Source organism: Equus przewalskii, chromosome 25 (assembly GCF_037783145.1).
Source record: "Equus przewalskii isolate Varuska chromosome 25, EquPr2, whole genome shotgun sequence".
Taxonomy (NCBI): domain Eukaryota; kingdom Metazoa; phylum Chordata; class Mammalia; order Perissodactyla; family Equidae; genus Equus; species Equus przewalskii.
Genome location: NC_091855.1, coordinates 4,164,654 through 4,187,547, shown reverse-complemented (window position 1 = coordinate 4,187,547; position 22,894 = coordinate 4,164,654). Strand labels below are relative to the sequence as shown.

At 39.6% G+C, this 22,894-nt stretch overlaps 1 protein-coding gene across 1 annotated transcript in view; it reads right to left on the bottom strand.

The window, feature by feature from the left end:
- Window positions 1-1,407: 1,407 nt before the first annotated feature.
- TMEM260 (transmembrane protein 260) overlaps window positions 1,408-22,894 on the bottom strand; it is a 67,965-nt gene continuing 46,478 nt past the window's right edge. Inside the window, exons 12-16 of the mRNA XM_070594248.1 lie at window positions 20,644-20,792; window positions 11,183-11,359; window positions 9,750-9,803; window positions 7,865-7,955; window positions 1,408-3,690 (exon numbers count right to left, since the gene is read on the bottom strand). Of these exons, the coding sequence (XP_070450349.1) occupies window positions 3,436-3,690; window positions 7,865-7,955; window positions 9,750-9,803; window positions 11,183-11,359; window positions 20,644-20,792 (726 nt within the window). The 3' untranslated portion in view covers window positions 1,408-3,435. The remainder of the gene's footprint in view (window positions 3,691-7,864; window positions 7,956-9,749; window positions 9,804-11,182; window positions 11,360-20,643; window positions 20,793-22,894) is intronic.

Below are 22,894 nucleotides of genomic sequence, written 5' to 3'. Positions count from 1 at the left end.
ATTTGTGCATTTATAAAATATCCCAGAATTAAAACAGAGTAAAAGGATTTGCTGTAACAGGATCTTTTTTTTTTAACATTTGGTATTAAAATTTTTTCTGATTATTAAAAGTATTAACATTTTTAAATTCTGAGGGATATTGTTGGGACCTATGATTAAGGACTCACATTGTTTGACTTTTAAAATATAAATTTAAAACACTGCTTTTCATATCCTTGCCTGGTGACTTAAAGAAATCAGCAGGGTATCATAAAATACTCCTAGTACTCAAAATGGCTTTAATTAAATATCATAAAGGCTAACATCATGGTTCTATCATAAGAAAATCCTAAGAATATGGACAGAAATAACTTTTCACAATTTCTATTTGAAAATTTCAAGATAGTATCCTAGTAATTGATTCCCTTCTATTTTGGCTGCATTTTGAATAATAGAACAAAAGTATTTTTTAAATAATGGCCCCTTTGAACAAACAAAGAAAAGAAGAAAGTCAATAACAAGAACCACGCATACCTCCCATCAGGAGAACAGGGCTGGGAGGTTTGTCAGAGAACGCGGGCCACATCCCCGCCTCCACCACCCTGCAGTGTGCACTGGCCTCTGGGCCGGACAGGAGGCCACGGCAGCCTGTGGAGAGGCAGACAGTTTTGCTGGCTCCCACTTGTTCCTCAGGCCAAAGTCCAGGCAGAAGTTGGCCTTATGGGGTTCCTGTCGTCCTGCCAACACACGGCACTCCAGGGACACTGCTAGGAGAAAGCTGGCCAAATCCTGCATCAGAAGTCACCTCCTTCACGTTCTCTTCCATGGCGGGGCTTAGACTACAGGAGACCCCTTCTGCCAGATTTTGTGGTGTTTGTGCACTAGCCAAGGAAAAGTAAGAGAAGGAAAAAGAAAGCAGCTTGTTCAACCTCACAAATAGAAAGGAGAGAATTCTTCAAAGTAGTTGATCTGGGAATGAAGCCCAACATTCCAAAATCTCAGCTCAGTTTGCTATTTTTTCATTTACTCACGGTCTTTAGAAGTTTAAATAATCATGATCCTACCTACTCTGAGCCGTCATATCATTACTTTCTCAAAGAGAGCGTGGTCCAAAGCTATTGTTGCACAAATACAGAACAATTCACGCACCATTTGACAACAGTCAACACACAAAGCATATTCAGACATATTATGTAGCGTCACAGTATACACAAATTTGAAAAGCAGATACTCTCAAAAAAAGGCCTTTACTGGCCATTCTTAAAGCCGTAAACAGGAACTATTACTTCTAATAAGGTTCCTCCGATACCACATGTATGTGTAGATGCTCAAATGAATATTTACATGCATACACGTGGATGTTCAGAAACAGACGTGACGTCTCACACATGCACGCAGTCTCCTTTCTGAACCAATAAAGACGGCACATTTTCCAGGGAATGTTTATTTGAATTTTATTGTACTTTTTTTTAAGCGGAAATCATAATCTTACATAATTTCTTTCAAATGGATAAACTTAAGACAATTTATCAATGCTTCCTTAAATTTTTACACCACACTGAACTCCAACAGGTTTTTGTTTTAAGGTAAACCAGGTTTTTGGTTCTTCCCTGTGGAGAAGTTACTTTCAAGTCAGTGAAAGTTCTTGGCCCATGATTAAAAGTCTTTGCCAATTAGTACTCAACAACTTCAATTCATTTTTTTCTGGTTCAAGATGAGTAGGAGCCTAATAAGGCTGTGATAAAAGGGCAAAAGGCACTGAGAGCCAAAAGCGGATTAATGAGCTCCTCCATTTATTTGTCTTCCTAACAGCTGAACTGTTACAACTATTGACACTCTTCAAAAGGTCCCGCTCTGAACCCCGTCCAGGCACTGCAGGCTCCAGTGGACATCTTCAAACCCAGAGAATGCGGGGCAAGGGCTTCCCCTGTGTGATGCCAAAACCAACAAAGCCCCACGGATCAGGTAATGAAACTTCAGCTTTTCCCCTTTGAGATTTATTTACTGGCAGCTGACAAGGGGCAAATTCAGCTCGAATTGTGCAGTCAAGGCCCTGTCAAGCTTTTCGAGGCACCCTTGTCTTGAAGCACCTTCATGACTGGCATTTCACTCAAAAGCCCTCGGCACTGGTCCTTAACAGCTTATGACATCACAAAGGACACTCCAGACAGATGCCTACATGGCATCCTGCAGCATTTTAAAAGAGAATTAGTGGTTTTAATTATGGTCGTAGTATGAAAGGGAACCATGCAAGCTCCACAGGAGACCTTTGATCAGACCCTTTTGCTAGTACAATGCCACGGAACTGTGACTATTCCTGGTAAGGGGCCTTTTCTTGCTGAATGACTCACCAGTGATCTTTGAATGCAGACAGGCTTCTACCCCTCCCTCTTCATTAGTGAGCATTTCTATACAGTGCTTGGAGTCTAGGAGCTCCACAACTGGGCGAAAGAATCCCCACCGATTCTGCCCTTTCCTTAGGAAGTGCTGAAGCACTCGGACTGACTTTATTCATTAAAACAAGTTGCTATTAATTAACTGTCATAATAAAATAAAGAACTATTATTTGCATTTCTTACTATGTTCTCTTTAGTAATATGTATAAAAGATGCTTGTAACAGAAATGAATTCATTGAACCACTTCCCCGTCCCCTCCCCCCAATCTCCACCGTTTTTTTTCCTTTTGGCAGCAGGAGCTGCCTAATTATTGGGCCAAGATTTATGAGCCCAAATAGAAGTAAAACACAAATATAAAATTAATTAAGGAAATACAAAATCCTTTTTACTTGCCAATCAGTTTATGCAACTGAGAAAAAAGCAAACAACAAATTAGCTTTAGGTTTTAGTGATTTCAGAGAATTATTTAAGACAATCAAATATACACCTCAACTTTTTTTCAAAGGATCACCCAGTTGTGTTTAGCTTGAAGTGTGAGATTATGTAACAACCACAGACACAAGAGGAAAAAAAAAGAAAAAGAAGCATTCTAACTTGAAGCATAACAAGATTCACTCTTAAAAAAAAAAAAGATTTCACTTTTGGGAAATAGAGAGTGTCTTTGGTCTGGTATTAACGTTTTCAGAATTTAACCTTCAAAACCAATGCCAATAATCAGGGCCCTGTGAAGACTCGCAATTGATGTTTTAAGTGTATGAAAATAGTTCGTTCTCTTCTAGCATCTAATCAAGCACAGTCATTTGGTGGAAGACTGGAGGTGGGAAGCTTTTTGAAAGCGTCTCACTGAGATGCTCGTTTGGTAACGTGGGATGAACAGAGCTCGCATGAACAGCACATCTCAGTCACTAACCCCGTTAAGCAGTGCTGCTGCGCCACGTTACTTTTATTTAGGAGGTGACTCAGTCTTCAATTTTTATACGGTTTCTTTTCTTGGATGAAAGTGTTCGGACTTCAGAATTTTGACACTGAATGAGGAGCGGGTTCTCACGTTTTGCTGTCTCAGACATTTTTCGTATTTCTCAGACTTTGCAGTTCTTTTCTCAGGTGCTTCAGAGCAACTAAAATAGCAGCCAGCTGCGGGTCATTCCGTGCTTTCTGAGTGTAGAGGCGGAAATGTCTGATGGTTTCCGATAACAAGACTTCAGGGTCTGCACCTCCTTCCCGAAGGCGCAGCAGCCGCTCACAGGCGATGGCATAGTTCTTGTGCCAGTTCACTGGGTGTTCCTTTTGTAAGTAGACAATCTCCTTATAAAGCTGGAAAACAGTAAAAATGTTGGTATTCCCTTGTTATCCCTTGACTTTTTTTCAAAAAACAGAGAAATTAATAACATAAGAAAAAAATCGAAGCAGCCTACAGTAAAAATCTAATGGTTACTGGGCCATGCAGAAACGCAAGGACGTTGCTGTAATTATTGCAGTAGCAGGAGGCAAGGACGCTTCATCTAAAACTGCTTCTGGGGTTTTCAGATGTTGCAGAGGGAACCTAAGACACGCTGTGTCAGGACAAAATGCTCCTCCTCCAGAAAGATGTTCTGGAAAGGGATTTAGTTCTAATCATGGAAAGCTGTTTATCAACAGGCAGAAAAGTTGAAACTCTAAATTTAGCTGTTGGGGAAAAAAATAGCTTTCTTTAGAAACTGCATGGAAAAAGAACTTTAAGGAATTTAAATTCCGTCCCTCATTTTTACATAAATTTCTCTCTACATTAAAAAGAACAGTAATAACAATAGCAACAATAAAACAATTTAAACACACCCAGCATCAAGTAGGCTGGGCATAACAGAATGTAAGAGACATCCTTAAAGTGAGATTTTGAAAATCTTCACAGTAACCTACAATTATAATTTTCATAGTTAAAAGTTTGCCCACAGGAATTCAGAATTTTGTTTTTCAATATCAGAGATAATACTAACTGGAAAGAGTTAGAATTTTTCTTTCTTTTTTTTTTTTTGGCGAGGAAGATTTGCCTTGTGCTAACATCCATTGTCAATCTTCCTTTTTTTGCTCCAGGAAGATTGTCCCTGAGCTTACATCTGCACCAGTCTTCCTCCACTTTATATGTGGGATGCTGCCACAGCATGGCTGACAAGTGGAGTAGAACGGCACCTAGGATCCAAACCCGAAAACCCCGGACCACCAAAGCAGAGCGCATGGAACTTCTAACCAGTCGGCCATGGGGCTGGCCCCATGAGTTAGAATTTTTGATACTGAATTTTCCAGAGGAACATTTAAAAAATAAACAAAAAAGAAGAACGAATCTGCAAAATGGAATATTACCCTTGCTTACTTGGGAATTTCACAGCCTTCCTGGGGATTATCTATTGAAGGGCAACTCACAGGATCTTGAATCTCCCATGGCCCCATGAGAGCACAGAGCAAGCAGTGGTGCCTTCTCCAGGACAAGTGCCCTCCGGATGAGAACTGTACTCACCACGTCATTTGGGTGACAGGCAGCCAGTCACATTCTCTATTTCCCCAACCCCTACTCCACAGCAGACAAATGCATATCCAACCTATTTCAAAATAGCATCCCATGAAAAAGTCCCCACCCTGTGTCTGACATGCCATTTTGATCTGTAACGACCCTTAGTCTTCAAGGTGCCTTTTAAAGCAATTTTCCCCTTAGTTTCCTTCACTCCATAAAATAGGAAAGAGTCACCTCATGCCTTCACATACATCAAAGCTACTGACAGCCTCCTGCTCTTTTATTTTCTTGGTAAAATAGTCAAAGTTCTCTACCTTTCCTCAGTCTTTTTTCCTTGTTCCGCTGTTTCTCTTGCTGAGCCTCCCTCGGACGAGGGACATGTGTGAGTGCGTGCACACTGCCGACACAGAGGGGTACTCAGGAGCTGCTCAGCTTCCCTACTTTCCTGAGTTTTCAAAATCCTGTTAAGGTTTTGGAGTTCAAAACCGATGCCAGCACTTCAGTGAGCATTTCCCAAATGGCTCAGGACAAAGAGAGGCTCCTCCCGACCTCTTGCTGTAGTCTTTAGGCACTAGAACCAGCAGACTGTCCTTGTGAGGACGCTGTTACTGATGCATCACCGGCACGCTCTGACGGCCTGTCAAGCCACGTGAGCCGCAGCTTGAGAGGCCAGTCGTTTCTCATCACGTGAGTTATATTTCTTCCTGTGTGTGTGTTACTGTGACAGTAGTCTTGGTGGACTATATTCTATTTATTGGGGACATCTTTAACTTATCACATGTATCCTAAAGCTGACAGGGATACTCCCTGCGTCCCCACTACACCTGAACTTAATGTTCTGTACAAGCTATGGAGCGGGATAATGGAAACAGTAACAAAAATATCTTTCACCTCTAAAAAATAATGTTCTTGAAAAACCGGTACTGGGGGGTAGATTTGTGTGGACCCATCAAGTATTTGGCCTCATTTGTCTTGCAAACAATGTCAGACATCTGGAGATGTACGCACAGGAGACACCCATAGAATGTGCTGCAGACTGGCGTTCACAGAGAAGATTAAAGCTCACAAGCCCAAAGGGACAATAATTCAGGAATTAGCTTCCGTAGTGGCCTCACAGCTGACCGTGGAACACATTACTGATGAGAGTATGTCATAGCAGTAAGTCTCAGATTTCTCCCAAATACATACTTGTTTTTCACAGGATCAGAGATAAATAGGACGTGATATGACCAGGATATGAGAGATATTCTATAAAGTTTAAAGTTCACGCTTTTTTAAGAAAAATTCACCAGCTGGAACGGTTAATTGACTCATAGTTTGACGATCAATGGCGGAGGCCTTGAACCCGGACCTCTCGACTGCCAGACAGAGCTCCAGCATGCTGCCTCCTGTCGTTAGTTGCTTGCTGCCCTCGAGGGCGGGTGCCTTGGAGGGCCCTGCCTTGGCCCTGTGGCTCCCTCCTTACAGCCTGTCCTCCTTCCCCCACTCTCTCACGACCCTGCGCCACCACTTGTCTGGCTAGCCCCTTCTGATCATTTAGGATGCCGCTCCAGTGACATCTCCTCTGGAAGCCTCCCCCTCAGCACTCCCCTCTCCAGGAGGGTGTCCCCAGGCACAGCTCTCTGCAGACTCTCCTCCAGTCACAAGCCTGAGCTGAACTGAGCACTTTATCTTCTGTCTCCCTCCCTCACCTGCTGCCTCTTCGATAGCAGGGACAATGCTCGATTGTCTCCACCACAATACTGGGTACAGACTGGGTGGTCAATCAGTGCTCTGTGAGTGAATGAATAAATGAATAAACAATAAACCAATGATCACAAAATTTAGGAGTAAAACCAGTCATCCTGATTGGACATCATGCTATTTTGACTTAGCACCAAACAAGTGCCCAGGCTGAGCAGATCCACAGCAGCCTCAAGAGAGCAGGAATACCTCCTCCACTCACACAGCCAGCCCCTGGGCTCTGCTCTCACTGGTCCCTTGCCAGGACGTCTGTCTCCTACAGAGCAGGCTCCAAGACTCTCCCTGAAGGTGTCTGAAGAGGCTGGTGCTCAAATCGCAGAAGAGCAGGCACTTGTTCAAGCAGAGCTGCGGCAAGCCTCTGCTCACACCCGACTCCATTGGAGGCCTGGCTGCGCAAGAGCTCAGTCTGCCTGGTCTCAGTCTAGTCGGCTTCCTGGGCCACAGTTAGAAGACAGCACCACTGTCCAAGACCCTTGAGGTTTCTCATGAAATCTCAACCAGCTATGGCCCCATCACCGCAGGGCAGCCAGGGCCATGACTTCTGCAGAGAAGGCAACCTGTCAGACTTGGCTTTTTTTAATAAAGCTGATATTTATAAAGCCTATTGCTGTTGTAACAAATAACTACAAATGTAGTGGCTTAAAACAATATAAATTTATTATCTTACACTTCTGGCGTCATAAAATCAAAGTCTTTGCAGAACTAACAGGGCTGTGTTCCTTCTTGAGGCTCTAGGATCTGTTTCTTTGCCCTTTCCGTCTGCAGAGGCTGCCTGCACTGCCCAAGTTGTGACCCCTCCGCCATCTTCCAGGCCAGCTGTGCAGCACCTTCAGATCTTCCTCTCTGACCTCTGCTTGCATCGTCGCATCTTTGACTCTGACCTTCCTGCCTCCTTCTTAGAAGGACCTTTGTGATTACATTGGGCCCACCTGGATAATTTAGGATAATCTCCCCACCTCAGGTTCCTTAAATTAATCACATCTGCAACGTCCCCTTCGCCATGTAAGGTCATCTATTCACAGGTTCTGGAAATTTGGACATGGACATCTTTAGGGGGACCATTATTTGCTGACCACAGCCATTTACTTTAGACATTATTTGTGATACATATGAGTATTTTTCCACTTATAATGCTTTATAATGCCAAATAAATCTGGAAACAAACAAAAAAATTCTACTGTGATATACCCTCTCTCCATCCCAAAGAATCACCCCCACCCTCCTGCCCAATATGACGATATACATAAAAGTATAACCTACGGTGTAGGCGTGAGTGTAGAGCTGGGCTTTCACATCGGAAGGCATACTTGCTGTTTCTGCCAGGTTAAAGATGAAGAACGGTGTTTTCATCCTGGGATTGGGGATGGGTGGGAACCTCTATTAAAATCATGTCAATTTCACATTCAAAGCTAAATCTGCCAGACCTTCCCATTGATAAGGAACATACAAAACCCTTTATTATATTATTTTTCCTTCTCTCATATTCATAGACCTTTACTCTGAACCAATAGCAACCCCTGCTTCCCCCACTGCAAGACACTGCATTCACACTGACTGTCAAATCTTTTAGAAAAAAGCTTATGTTCATCATGACTACTGGACACTGTTTTTCCTCCAGATGTGCATTATTGTTATGCAAGAGCATCTGGGGAGGGAAAGACTTGCTGAGTTGGTCAGCACAAACCTGAAGGTGCCCATTGCAACGGCTCATGCCATGTGTGACCAGTTCTTCAAAGGTGGCTGGGCTCTTTGACCACATGAACTCATCCAAATTGTATTCAGCACACCAATTAAATCAATACCTGCCCGAATAATGACCTGCTTTCTTCTTTTATGTGATTTCTCCCCCAGCTTTCCCGCATTCAATCACAGTGAAGAATTGTGCAAACATATGGTATATCTTTGATCCATTCTTCAAAGCAAGTATTTGTCCCTGTAACTAGACTAATAACTTGTAATATGCTGTTGTTTGACTTTTTAAAAGGCACTACTGCAAAAACTATGCTATATTTATTTTTATAATTGCTATTTTGGAGCTGTATTTCTCGACAACTTTTTACAAACCTCTTTAAACTTAAGCAAACCCTTTATACCATAACTCAATTCTTGGTGCAAAGCTCAGTCCCCAGCCCAGCATGGGCATCAATACATTTTTGCTGACGGAAGTCCTTCATAAGGAATTGGTACCTCTGTCTGTATCAGTGAGGACATTTACATTAATATTTAGGCCAAAGGCTGTTAGTGTTAGATATTTTGATTCTTTTTTATTTTATTTTATTTTAAAGATTTTATTCTTTTCCTTTTTCTCCCCAAAGCCCCCTGGTACATAGTGGTATATTTTACTTGAGTCCTTCTAGATGTGGCATGTGGGACGCTGCCTCAGCGTGGTTTGATGAGCAGTGCCATGTCTGCGCCCAGGATTTGAACTGATGAAACACTGGGCCGCCTGCAGCACAGCGCGTGAACTTAACCATTCGGCCACGGGGCCAGCCCCTATTTTGATTCTTTTAACAGAATGACAGGAACCAAGAAAATCAACAGCATCAACATGAAGTGTTCTGTACAGGAACACAGAGAAGCATAGCATCCAGCACGTTAACAGGCACATCTCTTTTCATACGTCTGCCTGCTCCATTAGACTGAGCTCCCTAAGAGTGGGAACTGCACCATATTCTCGTGTCGCTCCCACGCCTAGCACAGTGGCTGGCCTCTAGTAAGTCTTCAACAAGGGCTTAAATAGTTAACTAGCACATGACACACGGAGCCAGGGTCCTCATTGCCTTCTCCTCACTCAGGCGCCCTCACTTTGCTTTAGCTGAAGCAGGAGCGCACAGGAGTTACAAGTGCTCCAGAGTCAGACAGATGTGGGTTCTGATAGCTTGTGGCCTTGGACAGGTAACCGCTCCACCTTCAGTTTGTTCTTTTGTAAAATGGGGATGATAATAACTTTTTCACAGGGTTTTGTGAGGATGAAATGAGATCATGCATGTATAACGATTAGTACTATGCCTCAAAGAAAATAATTGATCATAAATGTTATTTTTATTATCACCACTTGCCCCTACTCCCAAAATAGAAAGTGCCACAGGCGACCTCTCTGCTATATTAAAAACAGACTGCAAACATAAAAATGTAGATTAGTCACCTTGCCTGCCACATCTCCTCATTGGCCACAGACTCCCAAGAAGAAGGATCAAACCTGTAGTTACAAGAAAACGGCAACATTTTTCTGTCAGCTACATTTATTGCTATAGACATGTAATCCTGGTTTTATAATCTTGCAAGGCCAATATGCTGGATCTTGAAGTACTGATAGGAAACAAAATAATAAACTTACTCTTCCAGAAAAGTTCAATTGTTAGGAATTTGGGGTTTTGGTAAATGTGTTCTTAATTTGCATAATGAGCCCCAGTGCCTCATGGGAGCAAACAAAGGACTAGTGGGAAGAGGCTGGAGGCATGTGGGGAGCAGCTGTTCCTTAAAACTGTCAGCTGGGCCGTGGTGCAGGGCTAAGGCCTGGGTCACCCTATGGACACAGCTAAGAGCCAACGGGTTGTGAAGCAAAGTGATAAACCTGAAGAGAGGGGACTCCTGGCTTTGAGAAATCATTGTGGGAGCTAGGAAGCTGCTTAAAGAACACTGGCTAAACCATTTACTGGCTTTTTCTTTCTCTTAATTAAAAGTTCTCATTACTTATCTATTTTGACAGAACCGAGATAACGAGTGATGCTGTGTCCCTGAACTGCTGTTGGCTGCTTGGAGGATGGGTGATTTTCTAACTCTCCCCAGATGGTCACAGAGTGCTCTGATGGAAACCTACTTCTCCACCTCTAGCTGGTGCACAGCAGTGCGCTCTGTTTGCTCTCATTGATTCAAAAAGCCTTCGTAGCATTTGTTCATATGGTCTTGCCTGTTGTTCTTGAATTATAAGCAATGATTATCTAATCTTTAAATAACTCCTAATTTTAAAAATAGGCAATAGAAGTACATTTCTTTAGATGATGATTCATTCTCCATATGGGGAAGTGTCAACTTTACATAGAAATGCTTCAGGAAGACTAATCATGCCCAAAACAGCATAACCAGGCTGATGACAAACAACTGTGAGGAAAAGTTACTTAAGTCCCAGTCTTCCCTATAGAGCACTGTCATTCTTGAAGAAAGAGACACATGACAAGTTTATGCAAGTGAAAACTATCATGGGCAACAGAGCGCCTTTTAAAGCGCTTCTGCAGTTCACGAATCTCTTCCACCTTCAGGGTAGGAGATACAGGGTGGGGACGACGTCGCATTGCAAGAGCCGGAGTGGAGGTCACATGCATCTAACTGCTGTGGTGCCCGCAACCACAGCCTCCTTTCCCTCCCATCTTCTCACGGTTCTTCAAACACGAAGACAAGAAATACATGTCCTCTTTCTCTATTATGATACTCTGTGGGAAGCAAATAACAATACTAACAGCTAATAAAAAACAAAACAAAAAATACCAAAAGAAATTAAAAGGCACTTCAAAATTTAGTAAGTTTTTGAGGCACACAAAGCTGCTGTACTCTGATGAAAAATGTAAGTGCTCTTTGTACCTTCCATATTCTTCAGTCCAGTTGTAGATGTTTCTCGTAAGTCGAATCCATTCCTCCGGGTTGAATACAATCTCTGAAGGAACTAGTTTGTCACAAGAACCCCACGGCCACAGTGAAAAGTTCTTTTTCCAGGTTGGGTCACCTTCATGAATTCCTATGCAAACAAATGTTTCTTTTCTATTGAAAATAGAAAAAAAAATTTTTTTAACTTAAAGTTCTAAATGTTAAATACAACTCATGAGGGCCATCCCTCTGAGGACAGGAACAAGACAAGGGTGCCCACTTTCACCACTCCTATTCAACATAGTACTGGAGGTGCTGGCCAGAGCAATTCGGCAGGAAAAAGAAATAAAAGGAATCCAAATAGGTAACGAAGAAGTAAAACTCTCGTTGTTTGCAGACGACATGATCTTATACATAGAAAACCCCAAAGAATCCACAGAAAAACTATTAGAAATAATCAACAACTACAGCAAAGTAGCAGGGTATAAAATTAACGTGCATAAATCAGTAGCATTTCTATACACTAACAATAAACTAACAGAAAAAGAACTCAAGAACTCTATCCCATTCACAATCGCAACGAAAAGAATAAAATACCTTGGGATAAACTTAACCAAGGAAGTGAAGGATCTATACAATGAAAACTACAAGACTTTCTTGAAAGAAATAGGCGATGACATAAAGAGATGGAAAAACATTCCTTGTACATGGATTGGAAGAATAAACATAGTTAAAATGTCCATACTACCTAAAGCAATCTACAGATTCAATGCTATCCCAATCAGAATCCCAAGAACATTCTTCACAGAAATTGAACAAACAATCCTAAAATTCATATGGGGGAACAAAAGACCGCGAATTGCTAAAGCAATCCTGAGCAAGAAAAACAAAGCCGGCGGAATCACAATCCCCGATTTCAAAACATACTACAAAGCTACAGTGATCAAAACAGCATGGTACTGGTACAAAAACAGGTCCACAGATCAATGGAACAGAATTGAAAGCCCAGAGATAAAACCACACATCTATGGACAGCTAATCTTCGACAAAGGAGCAGAGGGCCTACAATGGAGAAAAGAAAGTCTCTTCAACAAATGGTGCTGGGAAAACTGGACAGCCACATGCAAAAGATTGAAAATTGACCATTCTTTTTCACCACACACCAAAATAAACTCAAAATGGATCAAAGTCCTAAAGATTAGGCCTGAGACAATAAGTCTTTTGGAAGAGAATATAGGCAGTACACTCTTTGACATCAGTTTCAAAAGAATCTTTTTGGACACTGCAACTCCTCAGTTGAGGGAAACAATAGAAAGAATAAACAAATGGGACTTCATCAGACTAAAGAGCTTCTTCAAGGCAAGGGAAAACAGAATTGAAACAAAAAAACAGCTCACTAATTGGGAAAAAATATTTACAAGCCACTTATCCGACAAAGGGTTAATCTCCATAATATACAAAGAACTCACACTGCTTAACAACAAAAAAACAAACAACCCGATCAAAAAATGGGCAGAGGACATGAACAGACATTTCTCAAAAGAAGATATGAATATGGCCAATAGACACATGAAAAGATGTTCATCATCGCTAATCATCAGGGAAATGCAAATCAAAACTACACTAAGATATCACCTTACCCCCGTTAGATTGGCAAAAACATCCAAAACCAAGAGCGACAAATGTTGGAGAGGTTGTGGAGAAAGAGGAACCCTCATACACTGTTGGTGGGAATGCAAACTGGTACAGCCACTATGGAAAACAGTATGGAGATTTCTCAAAAAGTTAAAAATAGAAATACCCTATGACCCAGCCATCCCATTACTGGGTATCTATCCTAAGAACCTGATAACAGATATCTCAAGAGTCCGTTGCACCCCTATGTTCATCGCAGCATTATTTACAATAGCCAAGACGTGGAACCAGCCTACATGCCCAGAAACTGATGACTGGATAAAGAAGATGTGGTATATATACACAATGGAATACTACTCAGCCATGAAAAAAGACGAAATTAGCCCATTCACAACAACGTGGATGGACCTCGAGGGTATTATGTTAAGCGAAATAAGTCAGTCAGAGAAAGACGAACTCTATATGACTCCACTCATAGGTGGAAATTAGTATATTGAGAAGGAGATCTGATCGGTGGTTACCAGGGAAAAGGGGGGGTGGGGGGAGGGTACGAAGGGGGAAGTGGTGTACCCACAACATGCCTAACAAAAATGTACAACTGAAATCTCACAAGCTTGTAATCTATCATAACATTAATAAAAAAATATATAAATAAAAAATAAATAAATAAATAAATAAATAAACTCATGAGGGGTCATTTTTGACTCCTTAAACCTTGGTTACCAATAAACCATTTGCAAACATTTTGGTTTATTTAAATCTTTCCAAAATCGACTGTTTGAAATTTATATTCATGTAAAAAAGCTGTTTTAGGGGATTGATAACAAGTGCACAGACATAAATGATAAAAGCTGCCTGTTTGTAACATTAATTACTCCGGGACAGGTGCTGTTATAATACAAACTTCTGTGGTTCTGTCTCATGCGTATACATATTATTTGACACCTTTTAAGTCAGCATTGTGTCCCTACTTAGAAGTAGTCTTTCTCAAATTCCCATTGCACTTTATTTTTTTATCTCTTCTTTCATTATTTTATTGTACTTATTCTTTGCATTATAAGTCTTTCTGAGTAGCCCAGAAGCATCCTGAGGATAGGCACTCTCTCTTTGAATTAAGTGAATCTCACATAACATGATGAATAGCTAATACACAGTATTTGCTAAGTAAAATTAATTAGATTTGAATCACTATTAAGAGCTTCAAATCTTGTAAAAATCAGTAATAGAAATAGTTTAAATAAGCTTGGTTCAAAAACATTATAATTGAATAGTTCTATTCCAATTTGTGGTGTACGCCTTAATAGCTATTATTAAGTAGGGGAAAAAAGTACATTAGGAGAAATTACTTGAAAATAAAAAACTTTATGAACTTTACAAGACACTTCTGGCTTAGACTTTAGATGTTTTCCACCATTTATTATCTCCATGATTTTGGGAAAATGACCTAACTACTTGTGTCTAGTCTCCTCATCGGTGAAATGGGTATAACTATCTTTCAGAGCTGGTTGAGATTAGATGCGACAACTGATAAAAGCACAGTCTTAAACTGTAACAGAGTCCCGGCTCTGGGGAAGATGGAGGAGGCACATTCTGCTCTGTGTCTCCCACCGCACGCAACCATAATTCCTGGACAGAAAACATGGGACAGCTATCCGAGGACTCTGAAAACTAAATGGTAGAAAGAAGGTTGGGGGAAGAAACCAGAAGTCTAAGTTCTACCAACTCTGTGGTGAGTTCACCAATTTTTCCCTCCCAGTGTTACCTGGCCTGGACTCAAAGGAAGCCTGAAGCCCAGAAGTACACATCAAGTGAGGAAAAAAAGAGCTCCAAGAAAAGCCCTTTTTTTCTAGCCCAAGGAACAGGAAAGGGAACTCTTAAGGGTTGGAGAAGGCAGAGGAAATCCTCTGGATCGTTTTCCCTTCTCTCCTTCCCCAGGCAACGGCAATAATACCGTGCCAGCAGCAGAGGCAACAGCACAGCGATGGCAGGTGCAGCTGGGCAGGTTCCTACAACTCTGAGGGAAGAACTCTTCTCTCTAATCAGAGCAGCTGTAGTTCCAAGAGCAGGGGGCAAATCCCCATCACTCTTTGCCTCTTTCAGTCTTCCCAGAGCCTGGCCCCAGATGTAGACAGTCGCAGGAACTGCATGGCAAAAGAGGGAAATTAAAGCCTGGGGAGCTGGAAAATACTGGGGTGAACACAGAAAGGACGGTAATCAAGAGAGCAGTCCCATAAAGTTGTGCATGAACTCCTGGATTATCTCTGAGCTCAGCATGCACGGATCTGACCTTAAACAGGGTTTGAGAAATGAACCACAGGGCAGACCACCACCCAGGTCCCAGACTGGGTACTGGGTAGCACACAGAAGGGATTAATCTAGATAGCACTATAAATCCTTTGAAAACAGAACTGACATTAGAACCAGAGTTCACAGAAGGAAGGGCAGAACTTGCAACCTGAAATTAACCTCGCTGGTGGCCTGATAAACAAACAAACAAAGTTAACATTCTCCTTAGAATTTAAATAAGACTCAACTATTAAAAACGTCCAGGATACAATCCAAAATTACTCAGCATATAAAAAACCAGGAAAATTTCAACTCACAACAGAAGACATAATCAAGAGATATCAATTCCAAGATGACACAGATGCTGGAATTGTCAGACAAAAACTTTAAAATAGCTGTTATGACCATGCACCAAGAAGTAAGGGCAAATACTCTTGAAATAAATGGGAAGATAGAAAATCTCAACCAAGAAATTGAAGATATAAAGAGGAACCAAATGGAAATTATGGACTTGAAAAATATAATGACTGAAATTGAAAATTCACTGGGTGGGCTTAATATGATTTTAGAAAGTGTGTGTATCATGAACTTGAAGATAGAGCAACAGAAATTATACAATTTAAACAGAGAGAAAAAAGATTGAAAAAAATGTACAGACTCTCAGGCACCTGTGGGACAAGACTTAAAGGCCTAACATTCATGTCATCAGAATCCCAGAAGGAGAAAAGAAAGAATGTGGAGCAGAAAAAATATTTGAAGGAATAACATCTGAATAGCTCCCAAATTATGTGAAAGACATAATCTTACAGATTAAAAAAACTCACTGAACCCTAAACAGGCTAAACGCAAAGAAATCCATGCCTAGACACATCATAATCAAATTGCTGAAAACTGAAGACAAATAAAATCTTGAGAGCAGCCAGAGAAAAACAACATATTTCACACAGGGAAACAATGCCTTGAATGACTGCAGAATTCTCATCAGAAACCATGCAGGTCAAAAGGATGTAAAATAACATTTTTTAAGTGCAGGGGTGGTGGTGGTCGTGGGAAGAATTATCAATCCAGAATTCTATTTTCAGGAATATCCTTCAAAAATGAAGGTGAAGTAAAGACATTTTCAGACAAAGGAAAACTAAGAGAATTCACTGCTAACAGTCTTACTCTCAAAGAAATGCTAAAGGAGTATCTTCAGAAGGAAGGAAAATGATAGAAGAAGGAAACTTGGAATATCAGGAGTGAAAGTAGAGCAAGAGATCTGGTAAATATCTGGATAAATATTTCAGACTTTTTTCTCTTAAGTTTTAAAATATACGTATCACAGTCAAAAACAAAAAACATGTCTGATATAATATATATGACAACACAATCAAAAGTGGGGAGGTTCAAGGGACTTATATGGCAGTAACATTTCTCCATTCCACTTGAAGTAGTAAAATACTAATCCTAAATAGAATGGGAAAAGTCAAGTACACATACTGTAATCTCAAGAGCAACCACTGGAAAAATTTACCAAGAGACACAGTAAAAATCTCAATGAACAATTTAAAATAGAATACTAAAAATTCCAAATTATCCAAAAGAAGGTAGGAAGGGAGAAATAATGGAATGAGAAACAGAGAGAATAAACAGAAAGTAAATAATAAAATGGTAGACATATATCTAAATATATCATATTTACATTAAATGTGAATGGTCTGAATACACCAAGGAACAGATAGACATTGTCAGAATGGATAATAAAACAAGACTCAAATACATGCTGTCTACAAGAAACCCACTTTAAATATGGTATAGGTGGTTAAAAGCAAGAGATAAAAAAAGATATGCCATGAAAACACTTATTAAATTAAAATCAAAAACCTCAGAAGGATTTTTTAAATAAATACAGAGAAAGGTGAAAATGCAATTCAATGAAGAAAGGATAATGTTCTCAACAAACAATATTGGGACAATCCAACATTCATATGAGAGAAAAAAAAAGAACCTTGTCCTAAAACCTCCCACTCTTACAAAAATTAACTCAGAATGGAACATTGATCTGAACTGTAAAACATAAAACTATAAAACTCTTAGAAGAAAACATGAGAAAATCTTTGTGACCTGACATTAGGAAAAGAGTTCTTCACTATGACACCAAAAAGTATAAGACATAAAGGGAAAAAATGATAATTGGATTTCATCTAAATAAAAACTTTTATCTGTAAAAGACACTTTGAAGAGAATAAAAAGTCAAACTACAAACTGGGAGAAAATATTTATGAACCACATATTTGACAAAAGATTTCTATGTAGAATATATAAAGAACTCTCAAAATTCAATAGTAAGAAAACGAACAACCCGATAATCCCACTCTTAGGTATGAAAACATATTCACACACAAACTTGTACATGAATGTTTACAGCACTTCTATTCACAAATGCCCCCAAACTGGAAACAACCCAAATATCCTTCAACAGGTGAATGGATAAATAAACTGTGGTATATCCATACAATGGAATACTACTCAGCAATGAAAAGGAATAAACTATTGATACACACAACTTGGATGGATCTCAAAGGCATTATGCTAAGTGAAATATGCCAGTATCAAAAGGTTACATACTTTATGAGTCCATTTATATGACATTCTGGAAAAGGTAAAACTACAGTAATGGAGAATAGATCAGTGGTTGTGAAGGTTATGACTTCCGAGACAGTATGACTACATATGAGCAGCACTTGGGAGTTTTGGCATCATTGATCTGTTCTGTATCCTGATTGTTGTGGGGGTTAACAAATGTATACATGCGTTAAATTTCATAGTGCATGTTAAAAATAAAATAATAGATGTTCAATAAATATTAGCTTCCTTCCTTTTAAAAAAGTATCCATTTAGAGAGCTTTCATATGACACTGCTGGTCCAACACTTTGGGAAACAATGTCTCTATCAAGTGCCTTTCAATTGCTCATGTCTTTTGACTTAGTAATTTTACTTCTGAGAATCTTTTCTAATAATTCAAACTTCCAGCTCCTCCACAAGAAAACTATACACAGGCATTTGTTTGTAAGCTATAATTTTATTAGGTAAAAATTAAGACATCATATTAAGTATCTACTAATAGTTCCATTCCCCTATTATTATTAAATCACAGTACATGTACCTACTAGAACTATTTACAAAGGGTTTGTAAAAACATTAAGAAGATGGTTTTATGATATTCAATGAAAAAATAGGATTCTTCCACATTATGCTTTCAACTTTGTAAATAATATGCATTTTTGATCTATTTGTTATTTCTGAATGATAGGACCATACTTTTTTTTAGTTTTAAAAAAATAATTTCTTATTCTGTAATGAACACATACTATTTTTTAAACTAAAAACTTTATTTTAAAAACTGACACCAATAAACAATATTTATCTTGGGGCCTTGATTAGTCAAAAATATTAACAAAAATTTATGGGCCAGAATAGTCATCACCATGCTATATTATGATAGTAAAAGTCTAGAAACAACAACAATGTCCAAAAATAGGAGTAGTTGTCATGCATCTTTATCAGAATATCATAAACATCACCATGCTATATTATGATAGTAAAAGTCTAGAAACAACAACGTCCAAAAGTAGAATATTTGTTAAGTTATCATGCATCTTTATGAGAATATTAAGCCAAAAAATGATGGTAATGAGACATTTTATTGAACACATGGGGAAATGTTCATGATATGATATTATGTGAAAAAAACTGGACAGGAAACGCAACATTATCCCAGCTATGTAAAATATGCATGTGTGAGTATATATGCATGTGTATAAATAATTTCTGTTAAAAATGAATGTAATTCGAAAGGTTTACCAAAATGTTAACAGTGGTTGTCCTTGAAAGACAGACGATACTGATCTTCGTTACGCTTGTCCATATTGTCTAGAGTTCCCACAAAGAACATACAATATTTCCACAATGAGGACACCCCTCATCCATGCCTGTAGGATAAAGCCCATCACCATCGGGGCCCCACCATCCACATTCACCCCCTTACCCAGCCCTCTCGGCCCTGAGCTCCAAACAGGCTGGGACACCCCCGTTTCCCCAGAGCTCAGCGGGCCCTTTCCCTGACTTTGCACATGCACATCCCTTCAATCAGCCTTCTCCTACTCACTTGGCAAAGTCCTACTAGTCTTTAAGGCTCCCAAATTTTGTCCACACCAACATTATCGAGCCTACCAGATGATACTGTAATTTATTTGTTTCTTATTTAAGACACGACCTGAACCCCTCTCTGAAAGACTGTAACAGCAGGGATCATGTCCACACCTCTGCGGCCAGTACAGCTGTCAGGACATTTTGGACACCCAATATTTATTAAATAAATGTTGACTGAATGCCCCCAGGCAGAATTGCTTCCTCATCCATGCTCCCAGAACATTGGGCTTATGCTGTCAGCTAAATCATCCATTTAGTAAACACATATTGAACATTTACTGTGTCTCACACTTGACAAGGCTTTGCCAGTACAGAGCTTATCCCACCATATCATGGCCAGTTCTATTCCTCTCTGTGTATACACAGCCAGACTCTGGGCTACTTGAATTCGGAACTGACTCCCGCTTTATTGCCAAAGCCTAACGTAAGCTGGAACACAGTGAATTCAATAAACGTTTGTGAGGCTGAATTAAATAAATTCACAAAAAATGCCTATTTGGGGAAGTCAATGGTTCTTAAGATCTCATTTAACAATAGAATAATTAAATGTTACCCTCACAGTGCATTTATATCCATTACCTTCATATTACTTCATGAGCCACAGTAAACTCCAGACTCTGAACACCAAAAGCATCACATTATTGCGTTCTTAGTAAGGGATAACTTAACTTTGGAATTTACAAAGAATTTATGAGGTCCCTTTTATAAGAGAATAGAAATTATGAAATAAGTTTCTCTTCACACTCTGGACAATCCCAAGCATTTCACAGACAAGAGAAATTTTCAACACCACAGCACTGAAGCAGCTATTTACCCTTGACTTTAACTATGAATAATTTTATGTTCTCAAGTATAGAATTCACAATTCTCGTATGTTATCTCAGCCAACATAACTGTAGGTGTTTTTCTTATTTATAAAAATGTCTTATCCTTTATTAAAAACTCCATAAGCTATTTTTATATAGTGATTATTCCAGGAAAACATTAGCTTTACACTTAACAGGGGGCCATGGTGTTGATCAGGGGGAAACTATAATTGCTTGCGATCCACCTGCAATGATTTCAAGTAGGCAGGCACATCTCCAATTTCTCTGAATTGTACTAAGATCTTATTTGCTATTCTTGCTAATCTGTCTTTATTTTTCCTTTACCCAGAACAATAACATTTATTTCTGCCTGGCCTCATTTATGCACAGATATTCAATTTAATTACAAAGATAATCTCACTGGTGACAGAGAAATAGGTGTAGAAAATTGGTCTTCTGGATAAAGCACAGCTGCTATATAAACAATTTTAGAAAAGCTTAAGATTTTAGAAAAGCTATTATATGAAAAGAATGCTTACTGTTTATTTATTTCAAGAAAGTGATAAAGATTAAATGTGACCATTCCACTAGGTAATATTCCTTCCACAGGATTCCACCGGTTTCCAGGAAAGTTGACACCTGGTAAATGCTTGGCCATCTTGGGTAAATACCACTCATAAGTCATCATCTGCCAGAAAAATAACATATGATATTATACTTTTTGTATATTTCTTAAGAAAAATCAAGTTTAGCAAGTATAATGAAAAAGTTCTAAAATGCGTATGTACTCATTAAATATAAACATAATTGAAAAATACATACAAGCACAACCAAGGTATGTGGCACTGACGACTCTTCTAATGACTTAAACCTTGGACTTCATGTCTTAAGTTACAACTGTCTTTGGTAACACCAGCATCTAGTTTCACTTTGCCTCCACACATCTGATGGACTGCCCAGAATGACCCTCCCCCATTCGCATACCTAGAGAATGTGCTTCAGAACCAGCTTAAACATCGCTTCCTCTGTGATGCCCTCCTCAGTTTCTACTGCAGAACGGTATGGTCTATATTCTATAGCATTTGTACCTGCCTCTGTTATAGCTCTTAGCCTACTCCCCACTAGACTGCAAGCTCCTAGAGAGAGGGACTGTTATCTCCTCATCTTTGTGCACCTGCACCTAGCACATTGCCCAGCATGGAATAGCTCTCAATTACGTTTGCTCAAGTTGAAATGTCTTTGATGATCAGGCTAGACAGCCCAGGCAAAACATAGAGATGTGTCATTACTCCATTCTTCCATTCATTCAAAAATCAAGTATTGCTCACGTATAATGAGGAAGATATAATCCTTGCCCTTGAGAAGAGCAATCATATGATAATTTAGGCCTCAAAGCTAAACACCCTTTTGGCTAAGTTGTCTGAATTTATTAGTAGCTCCAATTACATAGCCTGACATGTCCCTTTGATTAAAATAAATCATTAGAATCAGAAAAAAATCATAATTTTCTTAATTCTGTAATTAACACGTACTTAAATTCTAGACTTTTATATATATAGATTTCTTTTTTTAAAAGAAAAGACTTCAGGGCCAGCCCAGTGGCATAGCAGTTAAGTGCACATGTTCTGCTTCGGTGGCCTGGGGTTCGCTGGTTCGGATCCCGAGTAAGGACATGGGACCACTTGGCAAGCCATGCTGTGGTAGGTGTCCCATGTATAAAGTAGAGGAAGAAAGGCATGGATGTTAGCTCAGGGCCAGTCTTCCTCAGCAAAAAAAGAGGAGGATTGGCAATAGATGTTAGCTCAGGGCTAATCTTCCTCAAAAAAAAAAGAAAGAAAGAAAGAAAAGACTCCTATTTACACTTTCAAAGCTTTGTTAAAGTTTGGATATCATCATTTGAGTAATTATGCCTTTGTTTTACTTGCCTTATACAAGTCATTTAACTAGAAATAAATTAATTTTAATCTAAGTGTATATTGTAAATATTCAAAAAATATTTACTGAATTAGATTTTATTTACCCAATAGTTTCAGTTCTTGGGGATATTAACATTAATTAAATACCCACTGTGTGCTATGACCTTAATGTTTTTCACTTAATTCTCACAGTAAGCCTATTATGTGAGAATAATCATATCAGATACTTTTGATTGCCCATCAACAGCTAATACCATCTTCTTTCTCACCAACATAATCCTGATTTTGGTCAGTAGCCCAGAGCAGCACTGTGCTCAGGTCTAGTCATCCCTTGTGCTAGTGAGCAGGAGTGGGCATATGACCCAACACTGGTTGGTGGGGCCTGAGTGGGGGCTTCTGGGGCCCATGTCACTCCCAATAGAGAGAGAGGGGTGGGGCAGGCCGCAGAAGCACTGTGCTTTGTTTTAGGATGTGATGTTTGGAACTGGGCATCCACTAGTCCAAGAGACCTGCAGAAAAGCTGCCTCGGAACCCTGACCTCCTTGCGCCGCTTGTGTCATCAACCCCCAAACCTCCTATCTCCAGGCTACTTGTTACGTAGAATTTAAAACTCCATAGTTTAAGCCACTCTTAATCAATGTTGTTTCTTGCACTCAGAAGCATCCTAACTTATATGATGATCATTTCCATTTTATAAATAAGGAGACAGAGGCTCTGGGAGGAAAATTAGCCCCACATCATACATCCAGGAAGTGACAGGAAGAGGACTTGAATTTAGGTCTAATTAACTTTGAAATTCATGCTTCTCAACTATAGCAGCTGCTGTCCCAAACAGTATTTAAAATCATACTGCAATACCATATTATCAGCAAAT